Source organism: Malaclemys terrapin, chromosome 8, assembly GCF_027887155.1.
Source record: "Malaclemys terrapin pileata isolate rMalTer1 chromosome 8, rMalTer1.hap1, whole genome shotgun sequence".
NCBI lineage: Eukaryota > Metazoa > Chordata > Testudines > Emydidae > Malaclemys > Malaclemys terrapin.
The window spans coordinates 99,505,746-99,524,447 of NC_071512.1; the positions used below are offsets into that span (position 1 = coordinate 99,505,746).

The following is an 18,702-nucleotide window of genomic DNA, read 5'->3' on the forward strand; positions in this document are numbered from 1 at the left end:
GCATATATGAAAACCACACAATCTAGAGCAGTGGTGGTTCTCAAACTTATTTGATTGGGGTCCCCTCTTCTTCATGTCATCACTTTTCATAGCAGATAACACCCCATTGCCACCCTTACTTCTGTGCTGCCGCTGCCACCCCAGGGCTGACAGCCAGATCCCCACCACCTCCAAGTGAAGGACTGAGGGCAGGGGAGGAGAGCCTGAGCAGCAGGGCTCCAGCTGTCCCCATCTCCCAGCTGCGCAAGGCTTTTCTGCACAAGCCCCAGCCACCCAGGGCTGATAGCCAGAGCTCTCTAAAAAAAACCAACCAACCCACCCTACACAGCTTGGACCTCCCTTGATACATTCCTGCTCCTCCCTTGGAAGCTGCCCTTCGTTTGAGAACCAGTGATCTAGAGCATATGGTTATTGTACTTAAAAACAATTGTTGCAATGTTTTGTTTAGACTTTTATGACATCAGTCCCCAGGACAGCTGACAGTACTCATACTAGGTGCAGAGGATAAGCCAACAAATTCTACTTTAAGGTTCATATTAATGTCCATTCTAAATTACTTTGAAAATTGAAGACTATTTGAAATTAGGCTTGACTGTGCTGTTACCCTAAGGTAAGTGAGTAGCCCCTCTGAAATCAGTATGCCTATCAATGTACATAGCTACTGTGAGATTAGAATCAGGCCCAAAGTGAGGAATTCTGAGGACTCAGTTCTCCATCCTTCTTTACGCATCACTGAAGGTCACTAATTTTGAGTATGCGGGAGGTTGTCCTTCGAGACCATTTCCATTGTATCAGAGCACAGTTCTCCATTCAGTCTTCCACCCAGTTGAGTCTCAATAGAGAAGCTGAAGTTTAAAGTTGCTATTTAGTACAAACTGTGGTGGCTTTTGTTAATGGAGAAACTGTGGTGGAAGTTGTTCTGAGACCACAAAATTCATTTCACAAAGGCCATGGAGCCAGCCACCACATAGCAATACTTTGATTGCTATCAACCACACAAGTCAAGCTATGAAAGGCTGGCTATATGTCCCATTTCCAAATACAAACCATCCACTGGGCTTACTCTGTTTATTAGTGTTTGTAAAGTATCTGTTTCTTAGGCCTGGTCCACACTAACCCCCGACTTCGAACTAAGGTACGCAAATTCAGCTACGTTAATAACGTAGCTGAATTCGAAGTACCTTAGTTCGAACTTACCGCGGGTCCAGACGCGGCAGGCAGGCTCTCCAGTCGATACCGCGTACTCCTCTCGCCGAGCTGGAGTACCGGCGTCGACGGTGAGCACTTCCGTGATCGATCCCAGAAGATCGATTGCTTACCGCCGGACCCGGAGGTAAGTGTAGACCTACCCTTAATTTGTATCAATTACTCCTTCCCCCCCCCCCCATCTCCTTTCCATATCCTATTTTATATATTACCAAATTAATGTAAATTTAGGAATGCAACCGTGAGAGCAAAAGAAACATGTTTTTTCATTTCTGCTTTAACTGATTTTAAGAAAGTTGGGAACTAAGCAATCGCCTGCTGAACGTTTAGATACTTCATTGTCCGTAAGAAAACATGGAAAGAACTTTTACAGAAAGTTTTACTTGTCTAGAACCATTTTCTTGAAGAATCAAATTTAGTGAAATCAGAAGAAAAAAAATCACAAAATCTCTACAAAAGCAAGAGAAACATTAGTTAAAATTCCCCCTACCGAAAGAAATGGGTCAGGTAGCCCATTTCTGGTCTAGTCCTAAGATTTGACCGTGATTATTACTCTGTTAATGGAAACAAAAAAGTTGTTGCCTCACATCATAATGTAAGATTGTAATGCACTTTGTTTTTCATTTTAAGACAGCCACACTGTCAAAGGGAAATAAGTGTTTTGCTACATTCATAGATGGTGGCAGCTTGTACATTATTTTACTAGTAAATAATAATACACCTTTAAACAGATATATATAGTCTGTTTTGTACGGACTTGTTTTGGCTCAATGCAGCCTCTCTCATTTCTGTCAAACAGCATATTCATTATTCTAAAAGAAAAAAATATATACATACACATTTATTTAGGCAAAGCCTATAGTTAACATACAACATTAACACCCAAATAAAGCATTGGTTAGAAATTTGTGTTACAATCCACATGCAGCACGCCCCACTCATCTGGACCCTGTGGGGAAATAGTATTTTGTGTCTGGATAATTGAAAGTATTTTAAAAACACAACCATTACATTTACTGAACAATTGTCACCTTTTACAGAACTATGCTGCTGTATTACAGTTTAAACAGAAGAAAGGCACATGATATTTGACACTTAGTTTTTATTTTTAAACTATATGCTATTTTCTGTTTAAAAGGTTGTAGTACATGTAGGGAAACAATTATGGTTTCTTGGCAAATCTTGCCTAAGCTTTTGTGCAAGTAAGTAGTGTTGTTCTACTCTTTTCACTGTCCAACAGAATGCATGTTGCAATCCTGTTCCCCTTTCTTCAGAAATTCACACCATTGTTGTGGCATAAGGACTTATTGCTATGTTACCTTGTCCATTACCATAAGCCACCTGCTAACGCAAATGCCAGATTTTGCCAATAAACATAATCACCTTTGTTCATAATTTGAATGAGAAAAGACGGTTACTCACCGTTGTAACTGTTGTTCTTCGAGATGTGTTGCTCATATCCATTCCATTAGGTGTGCGCGCGCCGCGTGCACGATCGTCGGAAGATTTTTACCCTAGCAACACCGGCGGGTCGGCTGTGGAGCCCCCTAGAGTGGCGCCTTCATGGCGCTGAATATATACCCCAGCCGACCCGGCGCCCCCTCAGTTCCTTCTTGCCGGCTACTCCGACAGTGGGGACGGGGGGCGGGTTTGGAATGGATATGAGCAACACATCTCGAAGAACAACAGTTACAACGGTGAGTAACCGTCTTTTCTTCTTCGAGTGCTTGCTCATATCCATTCCATTAGGTGACTCCCAAGCCCAACTTAGGTGGTGGGGTCGGAGTGAGACATTGCTGTGTGCAAAACCGCTGATCCGAATGCAGCATCGTCCCTGGACTGTTGCACTAGTGCATAGTGAGCTGTAAACGTGTGGACTGATGACCAAACCGCCGCTCTACAAATGTCCTGGATCGGAACTTGTGCCAGGAAAGCAGTCGAGGAGGCTTGGGCCCTCGTGGAGTGAGCGGTGAGGTGCGGTGCTGAGACACCTGCCAGGTCATAGCAAGTCCGGATGCAAGACGTAATCCAGGAGGATAGGCGTTGTGAGGAGACCGGTGAGCCTTTCATTCGGTCGGCCACTGCAACGAAGAGTTGCGTCGTCTTTCTAAAGTGCTTTGTGCGGTCAATATAGAAGGCCAGGGCCCTTCGTACGTCCAGGGAATGCAAACGTTGGTCCTGGCGAGTGGCATGTGGTTTGGGATAAAAGACCGGGAGAAAGATGTCCTGGTTGATATGAAATGGAGAAACCACCTTAGGGAGAAAGGCAGGATGTGGACGAAGCTGCACTTTATCCTTATGGAAAACTGTATAAGGGGGCTCGGATGTAAGCGCCCTGAGTTCAGAAACGCGCCTTGCTGAGGTGATGGCTACGAGGAAGGCTGTCTTCCAGGATAGGTACAAAAGTGAACAGGTGGCTAGTGGTTCGAATGGAGGACCTGTGAGTTTGGAGAGAACCAGATTGAGGTCCCACGTCGGGACGGGATGACGCTGTTGTGGGTACGTCCGGTCTAAGCCCTTGAGGAATCTAACGACCATCGGGTTAGAGAATACCGAGGACGCGAGTTCCCCTGGGTGAAAGGCCGATATAGCGGCCAGGTGAACTCTAATTGAAGATATCGCCAACCCCTGTTGTTTTAGGGAGAGGAGATATTCCAAAATGAGGGGAATGGGTGCCTGCAACGGGGATGTGGCTCGTTGTTCGCACCAACAGGAGAACCGCTTCCATTTGGCCAGGTACGTGGTCCGTGTTGAGGGCTTCCTACTGCTCAGTAGAATCTGTTGTACAGAGTGCGAGCATTGCTGCTCTGCCTGGGTGAACCATGGAGCAGCCACGCCGTGAGGTGGAGTGATTGGAGGTCAGGGTGACGCAACCGGCCGTGGTCCTGAGAGATGAGATCCGGATCCAACGGAAGCGGGATCGGTGTCTGAACCGAGAGCTCCAACAGTGTGGTGTACCAATGTTGTCTTGGCCACGCAGGAGCGATCAGAATTACCTGTGCCTGGTCTCTGCGCAGTTTGAGCAGTACCTTGTGGACCAGAGGAAACGGAGGGAAGGCATAAAACAGGTGGTCTTTCCAGGGAAGCAGAAAGGCGTCCGAGAGGGAGCCCGGAGCTCGACCTTGTAGGGAGCAGAACACGTGGCACTTCCTGTTGTCTCGAGATGCAAACAGGTCTATCTGGGGAAACCCCCACCTCTGGAAGATGGAATGTATAATGTCCGGACGGATAGACCACTCGTGCGTTTGGAAGGACCTGCTGAGTCGGTCCGCTAGAGTGTTCTGGACTCCAGGGAGGAACGATGCCGTGAGATGGATTGAGTGGGCGATGCAGAAGTCCCACAGGCGAATGGCCTCTTGGCATAGAATTGACGAACGTGCTCCTCCTTGCTTGTTGATGTAGAACATGGCCGTGGTGTTGTCGATGAGAACTAACACACAGCGGCCACGTAGGAGATTGAGGAATGCCTGGCACGCCAGGCGTACCGCCATCAGTTCCCGAACATTGATGTGTAGGGCTAACTGGGATGCAGTCCACAGGCCCTGGGTATGGTGTTCGTTGAGATGGGCGCCCCACCCCAGAGATGACGCGTCTGTGACCAGGTGCAGGGAGGGTTGTGGGGCGGGAAATGGCATCCCCTCGCAGACTACAGTGTGATCTAGCCACCAGGTGAGGGAGGCCAGGACCGAGTTCGGGACCGTGACCACCATGTTCAGGCTGTCCCGATGTGGACGGTATATTGATGACACCCAGGTTTGAAGCGGGCGAAGTCGAAGTCTGGCATGCCTGGTTACGTACGTGCAGGAAGCCATGTGACCCAGCAGGGTAAGGCACGACCTCACCGTGGTAGTTGGGAAGGCCTTGAATGAGGTTCGTGATGGTGCCAAATCGGTTGTCTGGCAGGATGGCTTGTGCACGTCTGGAGTCTAGAACTGCGCCGATGAATTCTATTCTCTGGGTAGGTTCTAGAGTGGATTTGTCCTTGTTGAGTAGGATGCCCAACTTGTTGAATGTGTGCACTATTCTGTGGACGTGAGCTTGAACTTGCTCCTTGGTGCGACCGCGCACCAGCCAGTCGTCTAGGTACGGGAACACCTGTATCCCTTGCCAACGAAGGTACGCTGCCACGACAGCCATACATTTCGTGAACACCCTTGGGGCCGAGGATAGGCCGAAGGGAAGGACTGTAAATTGGTAGTGCACCGTGTTTACCACGAATCGCAGGAAGCGTCTGTGAGGTGGGTAAATTGAGATGTGAAAGTATGCGTCTTTCATGTCGAGGGCGGCGAACCAGTCTCCAGGATCGAGGGAAGGGATAATGGCCCCCAAAGAGACCATGCGGAACTTCAACTTTACTACGAATTTGTTGAGTCCGCGCAAGTCCAAGATGGGCCGCAGACCTCCTTTGGACTTGGGGATCAGGAAGTAACGGGAATAAAATCCCCTGCCCCTTAAGTCTATCGGAACCTCCTCTATGGCCCCCATGGCCAGGAGCGTAGAAACCTCCTGTATAAGAAGTTGCTCGTGAGAAGGGTCCCTGAAGAGGGACGGGGAAAGGGGGTGGGAGGGGGGGATAGAAGAAAACTGGATAGCGTATCCCCTCTCCACCGTGCGGAGGACCCAACGGTCCGAAGTTATAAGGGACCAAGCACGGTGGAAGTGGGAGAGGCGATCCCGAAAGGAGGGAGCTGGATCCTGGGGGATGACTGGGGCGCCGTCCTCGACCGCACCTTCAAAAGTTCTGTCTAGGACCTGAAGGTGGTCTTGGTGGCCCTTGGTTCTGACCGGGTTGAGGGCCAGCCCATCTTCTCCTACCACCTCGCCCTCGCCTTCTGGCAGGGTCCTGTCTCTGACGAGGTGGAGGGGGGTAAAAACGTTGAGGCTGCGGCCTAAATGGTCTGCGCTGGGGACCCGCAACATGCATCCCCAAGGAGCGCATGATTGTCCTGGAGTCTTTGAGGCTCTGCAATCGAGAGTCCGTCTTCTCCGAGAACAGCCCCTGTCCTTCAAAGGGCAAATCCTGTAGGGTCTGCTGTAATTCAGGGGGCAAACCCGAAACTTGGAGCCAGGAGGTCCTGCGCATAGCGATACCTGCGGCCAGGGTCCTTGCGGCCGAGTCCGCTATGTCCAGGGAGGCCTGTAAGGAGGTCCGAGCCACCTTCTTACCCTCCTCAACCATGGCTCCAAACTCTTCCCTGGACTCTTGGGGAATCAACTCCTTAAACTTCCCCATAGAGTTCCAGGAGTTGAAATTGTAGCGGCTCAGTAGCGCCTGTTGATTCGCCGCTCTAAGTTGTAGCCCTCCGGCTGAGTAAACCTTACGGCCAAACAGATCAAGCCGCTTAGCCTCTTTTGATTTTGGCGCTGCAGCCTGCTGGCCGTGGCGCTCTCGTGCATTCACTGATTCCACCACCAGTGAACACGGTTGGGGGTGTGTGTACAAGTACCCATAGTCCTTAGATGGGACAAAGTATTTCCTTTCCACCCCTCTCGCTGTGGGTGGAATGGAGGCAGGAGTCTGCCATATCGTATCCGCGTTCGTTTGGATCGTGCGGATCAAGGGTAACGCCACCCTCGATGGGGCATCCGATCCAAGGATATTCACGATCGGGTCGTGCACCTCCACTATCTCCTCCGTCTGCAGGTCCATATTACGGTCCATCCTGCGCAGGAGATCCTGGTGAGCCCGAAGATCTATCGGTGGGGGACCCGTGCATGAAGTGCCCGCCACTGCCTCATCCGGAGAGGAGGAGGAGGACGCCTCCGGTGGTAGTGGATCCAAGGGGGGGTCCCGGTCCCCCTGGTCTTGGGTCGGAGCGTCACCTGCACTTGGGTCCACGGTGTCGGGTGGTGTGGACACAGAAGCCTCCACGCCTCCAGGCGGAGGCCGAGAGATGGTGGATTCTGGGGCCCTTCTGACCGAGTGACCCGAGCGAGAGGTCGATGGTAATGAAGCCCCTTGCTCCTGGTGATACGCCCACGGGGTCCAAAACGACCAGTGAGATGGTCCATGAGAGTGGTCCTCTGCCCTCTCCTGCCAATGGCCCAAGTCTCGTTCCTCGGCCTGCCCCTGAGGGGGGTATGCCGATCTCGACAGGTCCTCCGAGGAGCGAGACGCCGATCTTGACGGCCATGGCGGTGCCGCGAAAGATGAAACGATCCCCGTGGTCTGCGGTGCCGCACGGTGCCGGTCCGGAGATGATCTATCTCTGTGCGGTGCCGGCGATCGGTGCCGGGACCGCGACCGGTGCCGATGACCTCTTCGGTGCCGGGAGTCAGATCTGGACCTCGACGAGGACCTAGAGTATGCCCGGTGCCGGGATCGGCCCCTCGGCGTCGAGCGTCGAGCGTGGCGGTGCCGAGAACTACGTCTCGACGTTGACCGGTGCCGACGATCATATCGGTGCCGAGACGTAGAGCGGTGCCGCGAAGAAGATCTTGACCGCGAGTACGACCGGTGCCGAGACGATATTCGGTGCCGGGACTGCGAGCGGCGTGGGGACCTGCTTCGGGACCTGGATCGGCGCCGAGGTTCCAGCCCTTGTGATGGAGGGCGCATCAAGGCAGGTTTCCCTCTTGACTGTACCGGGCGAGTCAACGGTACAGTTGGTGCCGGTGGTTGAGGCGGTGCCGGCTCCGTGAGAGCTATCAAGTCTCTCGCCGCCGCGAAGGTCTCTGGAGTCGACGGGAGACACTGTATCACCGCCGGCCTCGGTGGAGACGCTATTTGTACCGGACTCGACGGCCTCGGCGCCGGAGTCGACGGTGCTGGAGGCGCCTGTTTCCGTTGCTCCACCGGCGGACGCGGCTCTACCCCCGGCACTGGGGGAGCCGGCGTCTTCGGCACGGACGTCCCCGTCTTATGGGCTTTTTTATGCCCTGGGGATAATGACCGGCGCCGCGGCACTTGCTGTGTTTGCGGTGCCGACGAGGTCCGGTGCCGGGGAGGCTTGTCTGACGCCACTCGCGTGGTCGTCATAGCCGGTGCCGCCGGGGCACTGCGCACCGAAGTGCTAGGCGTCGGAGTCTGGCCCGTGGAAGGAGTGTCCGGGCTAAGTGCCGCCTCCATTAGGAGTTGCCTGAGCCGAAAGTCCCGCTCCTTCTTGGTTCTTGGTTTGAAGGCCTTACAGATCTTGCATTTGTCTGTTTGGTGGGACTCTCCCAGGCACTTCAAACAGGAGTCGTGCGGGTCGCTCGTTGGCATAGGCTTAGCGCAGGAGGCGCACTGCTTGAAGCCGGGAGCGTTGGGCATGAGCCCGGGCCCGCGGCCGGGGGAGACGACCCCCTTAACCCCCTGAACTACAATAACAACTATAACAACTTTAAAACTATTTAACTATAAACACTAGAACTACAACTATAACTATAACTTTGAATGACTAAGTAAGCTAGGGAGAGTGGAGGACAGCTATGCCGCGCTCCACAGTTCCAACGACCGTCAGGGGCGGTAAGAAGGAACTGAGGGGGCGCCGGGTCGGCTGGGGTATATATTCAGCGCCATGAAGGCGCCACTCTAGGGGGCTCCACAGCCGACCCGCCGGTGTTGCTAGGGTAAAAATCTTCCGACGATCGTGCACGCGGCGCGCGCACACCTAATGGAATGGATATGAGCAAGCACTCGAAGAAGAACTTAATTTTCCACAAATTAATTCAGATACAATAACCATCTGTGCTGCCGATCTCTATGGTTGGTTGTTTTTTTTTGTTGTCAATCCATGGATTTAGTGCACTGTCATTTAAGTCAGAGTGTGCTATATGGCAACAATATATTTGCTTTGAAAAAAGGTAACAAAAAACTAAACAGAAGGACTTTGTAACAGGTTATTTGTGAAGAAGTTAAGTGGTCTCCTCCTTTTTAAATACCACTGACAATCAATTCTCATTGCCTAACTTTGATCCAGTTATTTAAGAAAGCTTAAGAAGGAATGAATAGCATCATATAAAGACACAACTAAATGTACAAAAAGAACTAGGAATATTGGTGGCACCTTAGAGACTAACAAATTTATTTGGGCATAAGCTTTCGTGGGCTAAAACCCACTTCATCGGATACATGCAGTGGAAAATACAGTAGGAAGATATATATACACAGAGAACATAAAAAATGGGTGTGGCCATACCAACTCTAATGAGACTAATCAATTAAGGTGGGCTATTATCAGCAGGAGGAAAAAAATTTGTAGTGATAATCAGGATGGCCCATTTCAAACAGTTGACAAGAAGATGTGAGTAACGGTAGGGGAAAAATTAGCATAGGGAAATAGTTTTTACTTTGTGTAATGACCCATCCACTCCCAATCTTTATTCAAGCCTAATTTAATGGTGTCCAGTTTGCAAATTAATTCCAGTTCATGTTCTCTGTGTATACATATCTTCCTACTGTATTTTCCACTGCATGCATCCGATGAAGTGGGTTTTAGCCCATGAAAGCTTATGCCCAAATAAATTTGTTAGCCTCTAAGGTGCCACAAGTACTCCTCATTCTTTTTGCTGATACAGACTAACACAGCTACCACTCTGAAACCTGACTAAAAGTACATCATTCATTCAATGAATATTAAAGAAAGTTTTCCTATACGACTCAACTCTGAATGAAGACAGATCTGACACCATTCCCACATCGAACAGTTTTCCGGTTTAAGTACATTTAATCTTGAAAATTACAGTAGTTGGTAAGCGTTGCCCGGGTAAAATTCTGAAATTGCTTCAGAAAGGTTTTAGGGAGAAAGCTGTGCAATTAAAAAGTTACCTCTGTTTGTATACCATCCTAACAGCCCAGAAGTGTCACAAAGCACTGAGCCCAGCTGAAATACTGATAGCAAGGGAAAAGCCATAGAAATGATCATAGTGATGGCTAAAGATGGTTTTTAAAACACAGCTCTTTGTATTCTACTCCTCAATTTAAACTTGAACATTTCAAAAAGAACAAACCAACAATAAAACCTCACACACAATAGTGACAGAAAATAAGTTTTGACTCCCCAGTGATGTGAACTCCAGGCAGAATTTGGCCCAGGAGTTTCACAGGCTAAAAAAGGTAAATGTATAGCACAAACTGTATCATTTCATTTAAAATATGTACACCAGAATATTTAAGTTATATAACTTTCAAAACCTTTTTTTAAAAACAGTTAGAAAGCCTCATCTCATATGCTAGCATTTATCCCTAATACTTACTCTAAATATAACTATTACCTTCCCATCACAGCAGTTTCAGAATGTTATGAAATCTTATTAGATAGGCAGAAATGCTAATGATTTGTCCTTTAGCTTCTAATAACGGGTACTTTAAACAGTTGAATGCTGTCAGCTAAACCAGAACTGGTTCCTCTATTAGAAGGAATGTGTTTTTTGGAAAACAAGGTTTTGTTTTGTTTTATGAACGTAGTTTATAAACTGATAAAACATGTATACTGGAATAAGGAGCCACTTCCTCGTGCACAGTCTTTGGGCAAAAAAACTCAGTTTCACTATTCTTTAGATCTGCTTGAACTACTTACTTGTAAGTCATCTCATTTAATTTCAATCAAGGTAACCTCAGCAGTTCATACATTTACAGAAACATTTAAGTTAGAGTAGAGGCATTAACAGATTATTCATTCATAATATGGCAAATACCACAAGTGAAATAGACATCTTAGTGTTGTAGTCACCTCCACAATCAATATACCATCAGACACTTCTGAAGAGTAACCTGGAATGGGCTATTGTAAACTGGCAACTCTGTGTGGTTGCATTATGCTTGTTCCATAATCTCATGAAGTGATGCCCTAGCTAGCCAGACTGGTGCCCCAGGTTTCCATTTTGGGTCATATACCATAGCAGACTTTGTATAGTTTAATCTAATGTGTTTAGAATAGCCATCTTACTGGGGGAAAACAGCATTCCAAATGGTTATGTTCATTTAAAAACCTCTCAGTACCAAGTGATACAAAGTTTCCATAAACTCTGATATTGGCAGATTGTGTGTTCCATTTCCTGCAATGGACTTTTCACAGTAGAAGTCAAGACTTCTCTAGTCTGAAAGGTAAAAGTAACTGCCCATAAAACACAATTCTTCCAAACTTTTTTTAAAAAATAAATCCCATAATTTTATGTCTGACAATTTTCACTTCTTTTTGGGTCACGAAAACTACATACATTCAGATGTATGTAGAGGAATGAAGCTACCCAGATAATAGCTTGAGTACAAAACAAAGCATTATGCAATGTGGTAATGGTAACATTACTAAAGCACTTTGTTAATGTTTCTAACACACACACCTTAATAAACTATTCAAGATTGTAAATGGTGTGTTAACTCTATTATAGTGAAGTAAAGAGGTGTTGTGTCAGTCATCCCTTTCCCATAAGGTAAACAGTACAGCAATTTTCTCTTCAGGAATTGGAACTAAAATGCCAGTAAGTTCAACAATAGTAGAATCCTGTTCCATTGTTTGGCAGGGAGATGCGAAGACAACCATTAGACAGTACAAGGAGAATTAGTATACAATGCTTTGAAATGAAGGGAATTTGAGCTCATGTTGTAGCTTGCTTCCATCACTTGTGTTTAATCAAGCATCTGTACGCTGTGGAATCTCCATTTCATTCAACACAGCTTTTAAACTCATAAATAACAGAGGAAGAAATACGTTTTTACCATTGACAGCTTTATGTAAAATTTCACACTCCGCACAACAATGCAATTTACAAAGGACCTTATATATGATGTTGGGTGATATTTTGCACTATAATGCATTGGGAATACAAATTACTGCACAATATTGACAAAATATGTACAAGAAATGGCAAAGCAATCAATAAACTGTTATAAAAAGATGACCAAATATCCTGGTTCTCCTGTCAGGACATGCAGCTCCATGTGATGAGAAGGGCTATCCTACTTCAACTAACATTTTGAGCTCTGATGTGGAGCCCCCTCCTTCTCCTACCACTTCCTTAAAAAAAACCTTAGTTTTAAGTTTGAAAGTCAAACTCAGTTTATCCTCTTAGCATTTCAAGCTTTCCTCTGTCCCCCACTGACACCTGTACCTATATTGCTTTCTTTCAGAGCAGGCAATTCAGTGTTTCCCATTTGCACCAAAGCAATGCTAATCCTAACCTTGCTGAGGCAGCAAAAATGAGTCATGGGAAGCCAACAGCTGGAAAAGACAACAGTCTAGTGCTGGAGAGACAAAGGACACAGCTTGCAGGTCCCAAGACAAGGAGTTTTGAAGACTTAGTTGGGCTTATGGAGGGTCCATAAACAATGGGACATTCTGGTTACCTTAGTTACATGAGTGCATGCATGAATTTTTGTTTAAAGCTGTGATTGTGAGATTCACCACTCTTGCCGACAGTTCTATTCAAACACTGAGTTGATAAACAGTTCTATATTCAACAATGACAGGGATGAAACAAGCTTTCTGTCCCACAATTAAGTCACAAAACAAGATATTCCTAGAGGTTTGTTTTTGGATGTGCATTCCAAACTATTCAAGTCCCACCTTGCTGTAGTCATCAGTAATCCTATAGGTATGACTAGATCAAGCATTGATCATAGATCCCCTCAGAAGTTGTCCATTAAAGTAGACAGTTGCCCATGAGTTACCACAAGTGGTATCCAGTACCACAACTGTTAGAAAATAACTTCACTGGTGACCATTGTAGTACAAGTAACTCCAACTACACACGTGATACAGAATTATTACAGAGAGGATGGTTTACAAACTTATACCTGCAGCTTTCAGTTTGGTTTGGCTTGTGGCTGCTTTTTACATGGAGGTGGTCTCCCATGACGTACAATATGTTTTTCTAAGCTATCTAGAATGGCAATTGCAATTCGCTGGACATCTGGATCAGTTTGGCCATTTTCCTTGATGTTGTATAAGTGCTGCAATCCACCTTCTTCAATTAGCATGTTGCAATACCTGGCAGCTGAAATGAGATATACAAAAAAAGTTAACTGTCTGTAGAGAAGAAAACCAGTTGTGAAATACACTCAGGTGGTGGAGTTAACACTGATCTATCTATTATTCCAGTCAACATTTAGGAAATTTGAAGAAGTGTCTGCAAAATTGCATTGTCATTCAGTAAAATTTCACTGTAATGGGAAAGAAGGCTCTTGTGGTTAAGATCTTTGACTAGGCCTCATATCATCTGGGTTCAATTCCCAGCTCTGCCACTGACTTCCTGTGACACCCTATAAAATGTGGATAATACTTCTCTCTCTCTCTCTCATTTGTGTTGCAATGATACACTCTGATATTTTTGGCACTCACATGCCAATGTGAACTAACTATGTATCAGTTAGCATGACATAGTATCTGAGATATCACAATATTAATATTGCCCCATTCTGTAAACAGGAAAAATTTTCACGGAAACCCAGTGCACTGACCATTGATCAATGCAACTTTTTAAAATGGTACCTACTGTAAGTTGACAGGAATGCACTCCTCCCCCCAATACAAAACTCCATATTTCTGACCATTTGTATTATTGACTTAAAAAGGTATGTAACACACATTTCAACTATATACGACTTCAGCATTCTTACATACAGGAGCACTGATCATATCTGGAGCCACGTATATAATGCAAAAATGCACAATTAAACCGGAGTACAGCTTAGCTTGAGAATCTGAGTTTTCATTTTTAGAAAATTAAGTCTCTCACGGTTGTAAAGAAAGCTTTCAAATCATGAGGCTGATGTAACTTAATGGAGTGATAGTTGCCTACAATTATCTGTCAACAAATCTATCCTCAAATAACAGCTCAGAGAAGTTTGAACTGTCCCCATTCACCTCAGTGGGGCGGACACGGAGGTTAACAATTTAAGCATGGACATTAAATATTTCACTGCTGATCAAATTTAGCAGAATCAAGTCAATATACTTAGTTGTCAATTTTGGATGTTGTGTGGGATATTGGGGCACGGTTCAGAGGGGCAGCTAGTTCTTATCAAGGGTTGTCAATGGGGGTGGGGGGGACAAAAAGGGACCACCACCCACCCCCAGGAATTTAAACCCTACTCCTCCCAACCTTAAAGTTCTCTGTCCTGCCCCAATACCAAGAGCCCCACTACCTCCTGGATATCAATAACCAAAAGCTCCCATGCTTCCCCAACTGAACCTTCATGCTTACGGGCACAGGGCAATCTCTAAATGACAAGTTAGGAAGATTCCTCTACAAGAAGGTTACTCTATTGCTATCTACCATGGGGTTTCCTCACACCTTCCTCTGGGAGCATCTGGTACTGGACACTGTTGGAGACGGCATACAGGAATAGGTGGACCACTGGTCTGATCCTGTATGGTAATTCCTAGGTTTGTTACCTAGCTACCAATTTCTCCAGCTTTCCCTATGCTGACAATTTCTATCAGGCCATTACTCACTGTCAATTCAAATATCTGCAGCAAATGGAAAATTTAGAATTTAGGTCAGTATAACATACATACCAAAATTAATAAGTTATATAACAGGCACTATACTGATCTGATAGTAATGTGGGGGACACAGAGGAGAAAAGGGCTTGGGATAGGCTGGAGTCCCTGCTTTGCAATTTCAGTTTAATGTTGCCACATAGGTTACAGTGTCCTAGTTATACACTCCATTATCTTTAGGCCGGTTAATAATACAGCTTTGTCAGCTCATCTCTCAATCTGGGAATGGTCACCCTGGACCTAGGACCAGTGTACACCTAGAAGAAAATCCCTGCAGAACATTTATACAGCACTAAGCATATGCCCAAAAAGCTAAGGAATGGAGTTTTCCCTTCCTGTGGTAATCTGTTATGCACTGTTACGGTGTGCTGTTGTATGCATGCATTTCTGTTGTGGAAGAAGTGATTTTGACCCTGATATAAGCAGGCACAAAGCTATTGCTGTTAATGGCATTACACACCAGCACTGAAAGTAACTCTATCTCTGAGAGGAAAGCTGCAATACACATACAGTATGGAGAGTAGTGAGGGCACATGCACCTAAATCACATGAGAAATAGAAACAATGAGCATTGAAAGTAGTGAGTTTGTTCAGTCACGTTGCATTTAGGTACTCTAAGGGAATTAATACTTTTCTCTTATGGCATCTTTCATCAGATCTCAAATGGGGCACTGAGATTAAGAAACCCACTTCATGATACACAGCAAGTCATGGGGGGGGAGGGATTGGTTTGAGCATTGGTCTGCTAAACCCAGGGTTGAGAGTTCAATCCTTGAGGGGGCCATTTAGGGAACTGGGGTAAAAATCTGTCTGGGGATTGGTCCTGCTTTGAGCAGGGGGCTGGACTAGATGACCTTCTGAAGTCCCTTCCAACCCTATGATACTATGATTGCAGAATGGAGATTAGAATAAAACAAACGGTTACCTACCTTTTGTAACTGTTGTTCTTGGAAATGCGTTGCTCATGTCCCTTCCATTCTAGGTTTTGCGCACCCACGTGCACAGTTGTCGGAGACTTTTGCCTTAGCGATATCCTCCTTAAGTGCCGTGCTCATGCGTTGGCATTTCAGACGCCGCCAATCCTACGCTCTCTCAGTTCTTTCTTGCCGGCAACTCTTGACAGGGGCCAGGAGAGCGGTAATGGAATGGACATGAGCAACACATCTTGAAGAACTACAGTTACGAAAGGTAGGTAACTGTTTTTTCTTCTTCGAGTGCTTGCTCATCTCGATTCCATTCTAGGTGACTCACAAGTATCCTCGGACATGAGCTTGGAGTTCACAGCCTAGTGGCTTGCAATACTGCTCTACTGAAGCCAGGATCATCCCAGGCCTGCTGGGTAAGCGCGTAATAGAACATGAATGTGTGGCTAGATGACCAGGTGGCTGCCCTACAGATGTCCTGGATAGGCACTTGGGCTAGGAAAGCTGCCAAAGAGGCTTGCGCCTGGTTGAGTGGGCGGTGACAATCACTAGAGGTGGCACCTTCGCCTGGTCATAGCAGTAGCGAAGAAGGTGGTGATCCAAGAAGAAATTATTTGAGCAGAATCTGGATGACCTTTCATTCTGTTGGCCACTGCAACGAACAGCTGCGTAGATTTGCGGAGTGGCTTGGTCCGTTCAATGTAGAAGGCTAGCGCCCTTCTAACATCTAGGGAATGCAGCTAACACTCCTTCAACTTATGCGGCTTTAGAAAATAGACGGGTAGATAAATGGCCTGGCCCACATGAAACTGGGAGATCACCTTGGGCAGGAAGGCCAGGTGTGGACGCAGTTGGACCTTGTCCTTGTAAAAGCTGTATAGGGCGGTTCCAAAGCAAGTACCCTAATCTCAGAGACCCTGCAGGCTGAGGTTATTGCAACGAAGAACACAACTTTCCAAGGAAGGAGGAGGAGAGAACAGGAAGCCAGAGGCTCAAAAGGGGTGGGGGGGAGGGGTGCCATGAGCCAAGATAACACGAGATTTAGGTCCACGGAGGGACTGGGTCCCTGATGTGCGAGTAGAGGCACTCAAGGCCCTTGACAGTCATGCCATGGAGACAACCGACCTGCCCACTAATGGCAGGTGGAAAGCCAAAAGAGCAGCCAGATGGACCTTAATGGATGACAGGGACAGGCCTTGGAGCTTGAGGTGCAGAAGGTAGTCCAGGATTAAATGCAGCAAAGACTGCTCGGGCTGAATGCCTTTATTTGAGGACCAGCACATAAACTGCCTCCACTTGGCTGTGTAGGTCACTCTAGTGGAGAGCTTTCTCCGGCCAGCAAGACTTGCTGGACTCCAGCCGAGCACTCCTGCTCCTCCACATTTAGCCATGCAGCAGCCAAGCCGTTAAGTGCAATGCTGCTAGGTTCGTGTGCAGGAAGGTGCTGAGGTTTTGTGACAGCAAATTCAGTCGGAGCGGTAGACGAAATGGAGCAGCCACCTAGGTGAGGGGCTGAACTCTCCCTCCATCTCAGACCACTGCCCTTCTGGCAACCAGGGCACAGCCGTAGATGCCCGAGTCTGTGAGCTGACCCTCATCGGCGATCGGTAAGGAAACAGTGCATACCTGAAGAGCAGTATCGGGGAGTCAGAGACCGATGCCACGACTGGGAACGATCCCGCACCGAGAGGGATCGACACCAGGGGGACTGACTAGGCGATGAGGATCTGCACTGCAGCGATCTCTGGCGGGAGGCTGGTGGTACCGCAGATACAGGGATGGGCATCGCAACTCAGGCATCCCACGCCTCATAGGTGGCAACCTTGGTGTTAGAGACCTGGGTCTTCTAACCAGAGATCAAGGCTGCAGCACCGGGGTCCTATGCCGTGGTGACGGGGATCAATGCCTGCGATCTGGGGACCAAGGATGCTCCATTGCTTTGGAGGGAGGTCCCATAACCGGCTTGCTCTTAGAGGTCTGGGCCTTAACCGGTCCATCGCCTGGCTTGGTACCTGAGGTGCGGGCCAGTCTACTTGGTCCTTGGCTGCCAGGGCCACCTCAGGCACAAGTGGCCTTATGAGGGGCCAGGATCCCCTGCCGCTCTGAGGAATCGGAGACAGATCCCTGACTGGGCTAGGGGGTCAGACCACAGCAACTCCGGGGTGGGCATGTGGCCTAGCACAGATCCTTTGCCCGAAGACCCTTTGTCCTGTGGTGCTGATGGGCCTTTGGGCTTCAGCTGCTTCTTGAGCACTGGCGAAGGGGAACGGTGCCGGGCAGGTTCTGGTGCTGGTGGTGTGCTGTCCTGCACGCCAATACCAAAGTACTTAGCGTGGACTACAACTGGGAGGGCTCCAACCCAGGATGAAGTGCAGCTTCCATGAGGAGAGCCCTCAAGTGGATATCCCACTCCTTTTGAGTTCAAAGGTGAAAGTTCTTGCAGATCCTGCACTTGTCTTTTCTGTGTGATTCCCCCAGACACTTCAAACAGCTATCGTGGGGGTCACGAATAGGCATCAGCTGGGTACACGAACATGGCTTAAGGCCTGGGGAACCGGACATGCCCTGCTCTGCAGCGAAGTCCCAGTCAGGACTTTAACTACTAAAACTATCTAACATTTGGTCAAACTAAAGTACCTAAAAACTAACTACAGAGGAGACAGAACAATGGGTTGAAAAAACTGCTAACACTTTTGCAATGCAAGACAAGGCACTCCAAACAACCATCATGGGCAGTAAGAAGGAACTGAGAAGGCGTAGGGTCGGCGGTGCCTGATATTCCGCCACATGAGAACAGCACTCAAGGGGGCCCCGCAGCCAACCCTACAGATACTGCTAAGGCAAAAGTCTCCGACGACTGTGCACGTGGGCATGCACACACCTAGAATGGAATTGACATGAACAAGTACTCGAAGAAGAACCAGGATGAACACAAATCCCCAGGAGATTACTGCTTGCTATACTCTCTGGTCTTCTTTAAATGGAATCAGAATTTATGTTGTCCATAACTTTGTATTTTATTTATTGCTGAAATTTCTGAACAAAATGCATTTCTAGAAAGCCCAATGAAGTATTTGTTTAACATGCAGCTGTTTTGAATTAATGTGCATATCAAAAATAAAATCCATGTAGATAAAATAGTATAGTTT

At 47.4% G+C, this 18,702-nt stretch overlaps 1 protein-coding gene across 1 annotated transcript in view; it reads right to left on the reverse strand.

Moving 5' to 3' along the window:
* Positions 1–11,834: 11,834 nt before the first annotated feature.
* Positions 11,835–18,702, reverse strand: part of LOC128841981 (protein zyg-11 homolog B) — a 35,616-nt gene continuing 28,748 nt past the window's right edge. The window contains exon 14 of the mRNA XM_054037569.1: positions 11,835–13,122. Coding sequence (XP_053893544.1) covers positions 12,932–13,122 — 191 coding nt within the window. The 3' untranslated portion in view covers positions 11,835–12,931. The remainder of the gene's footprint in view (positions 13,123–18,702) is intronic.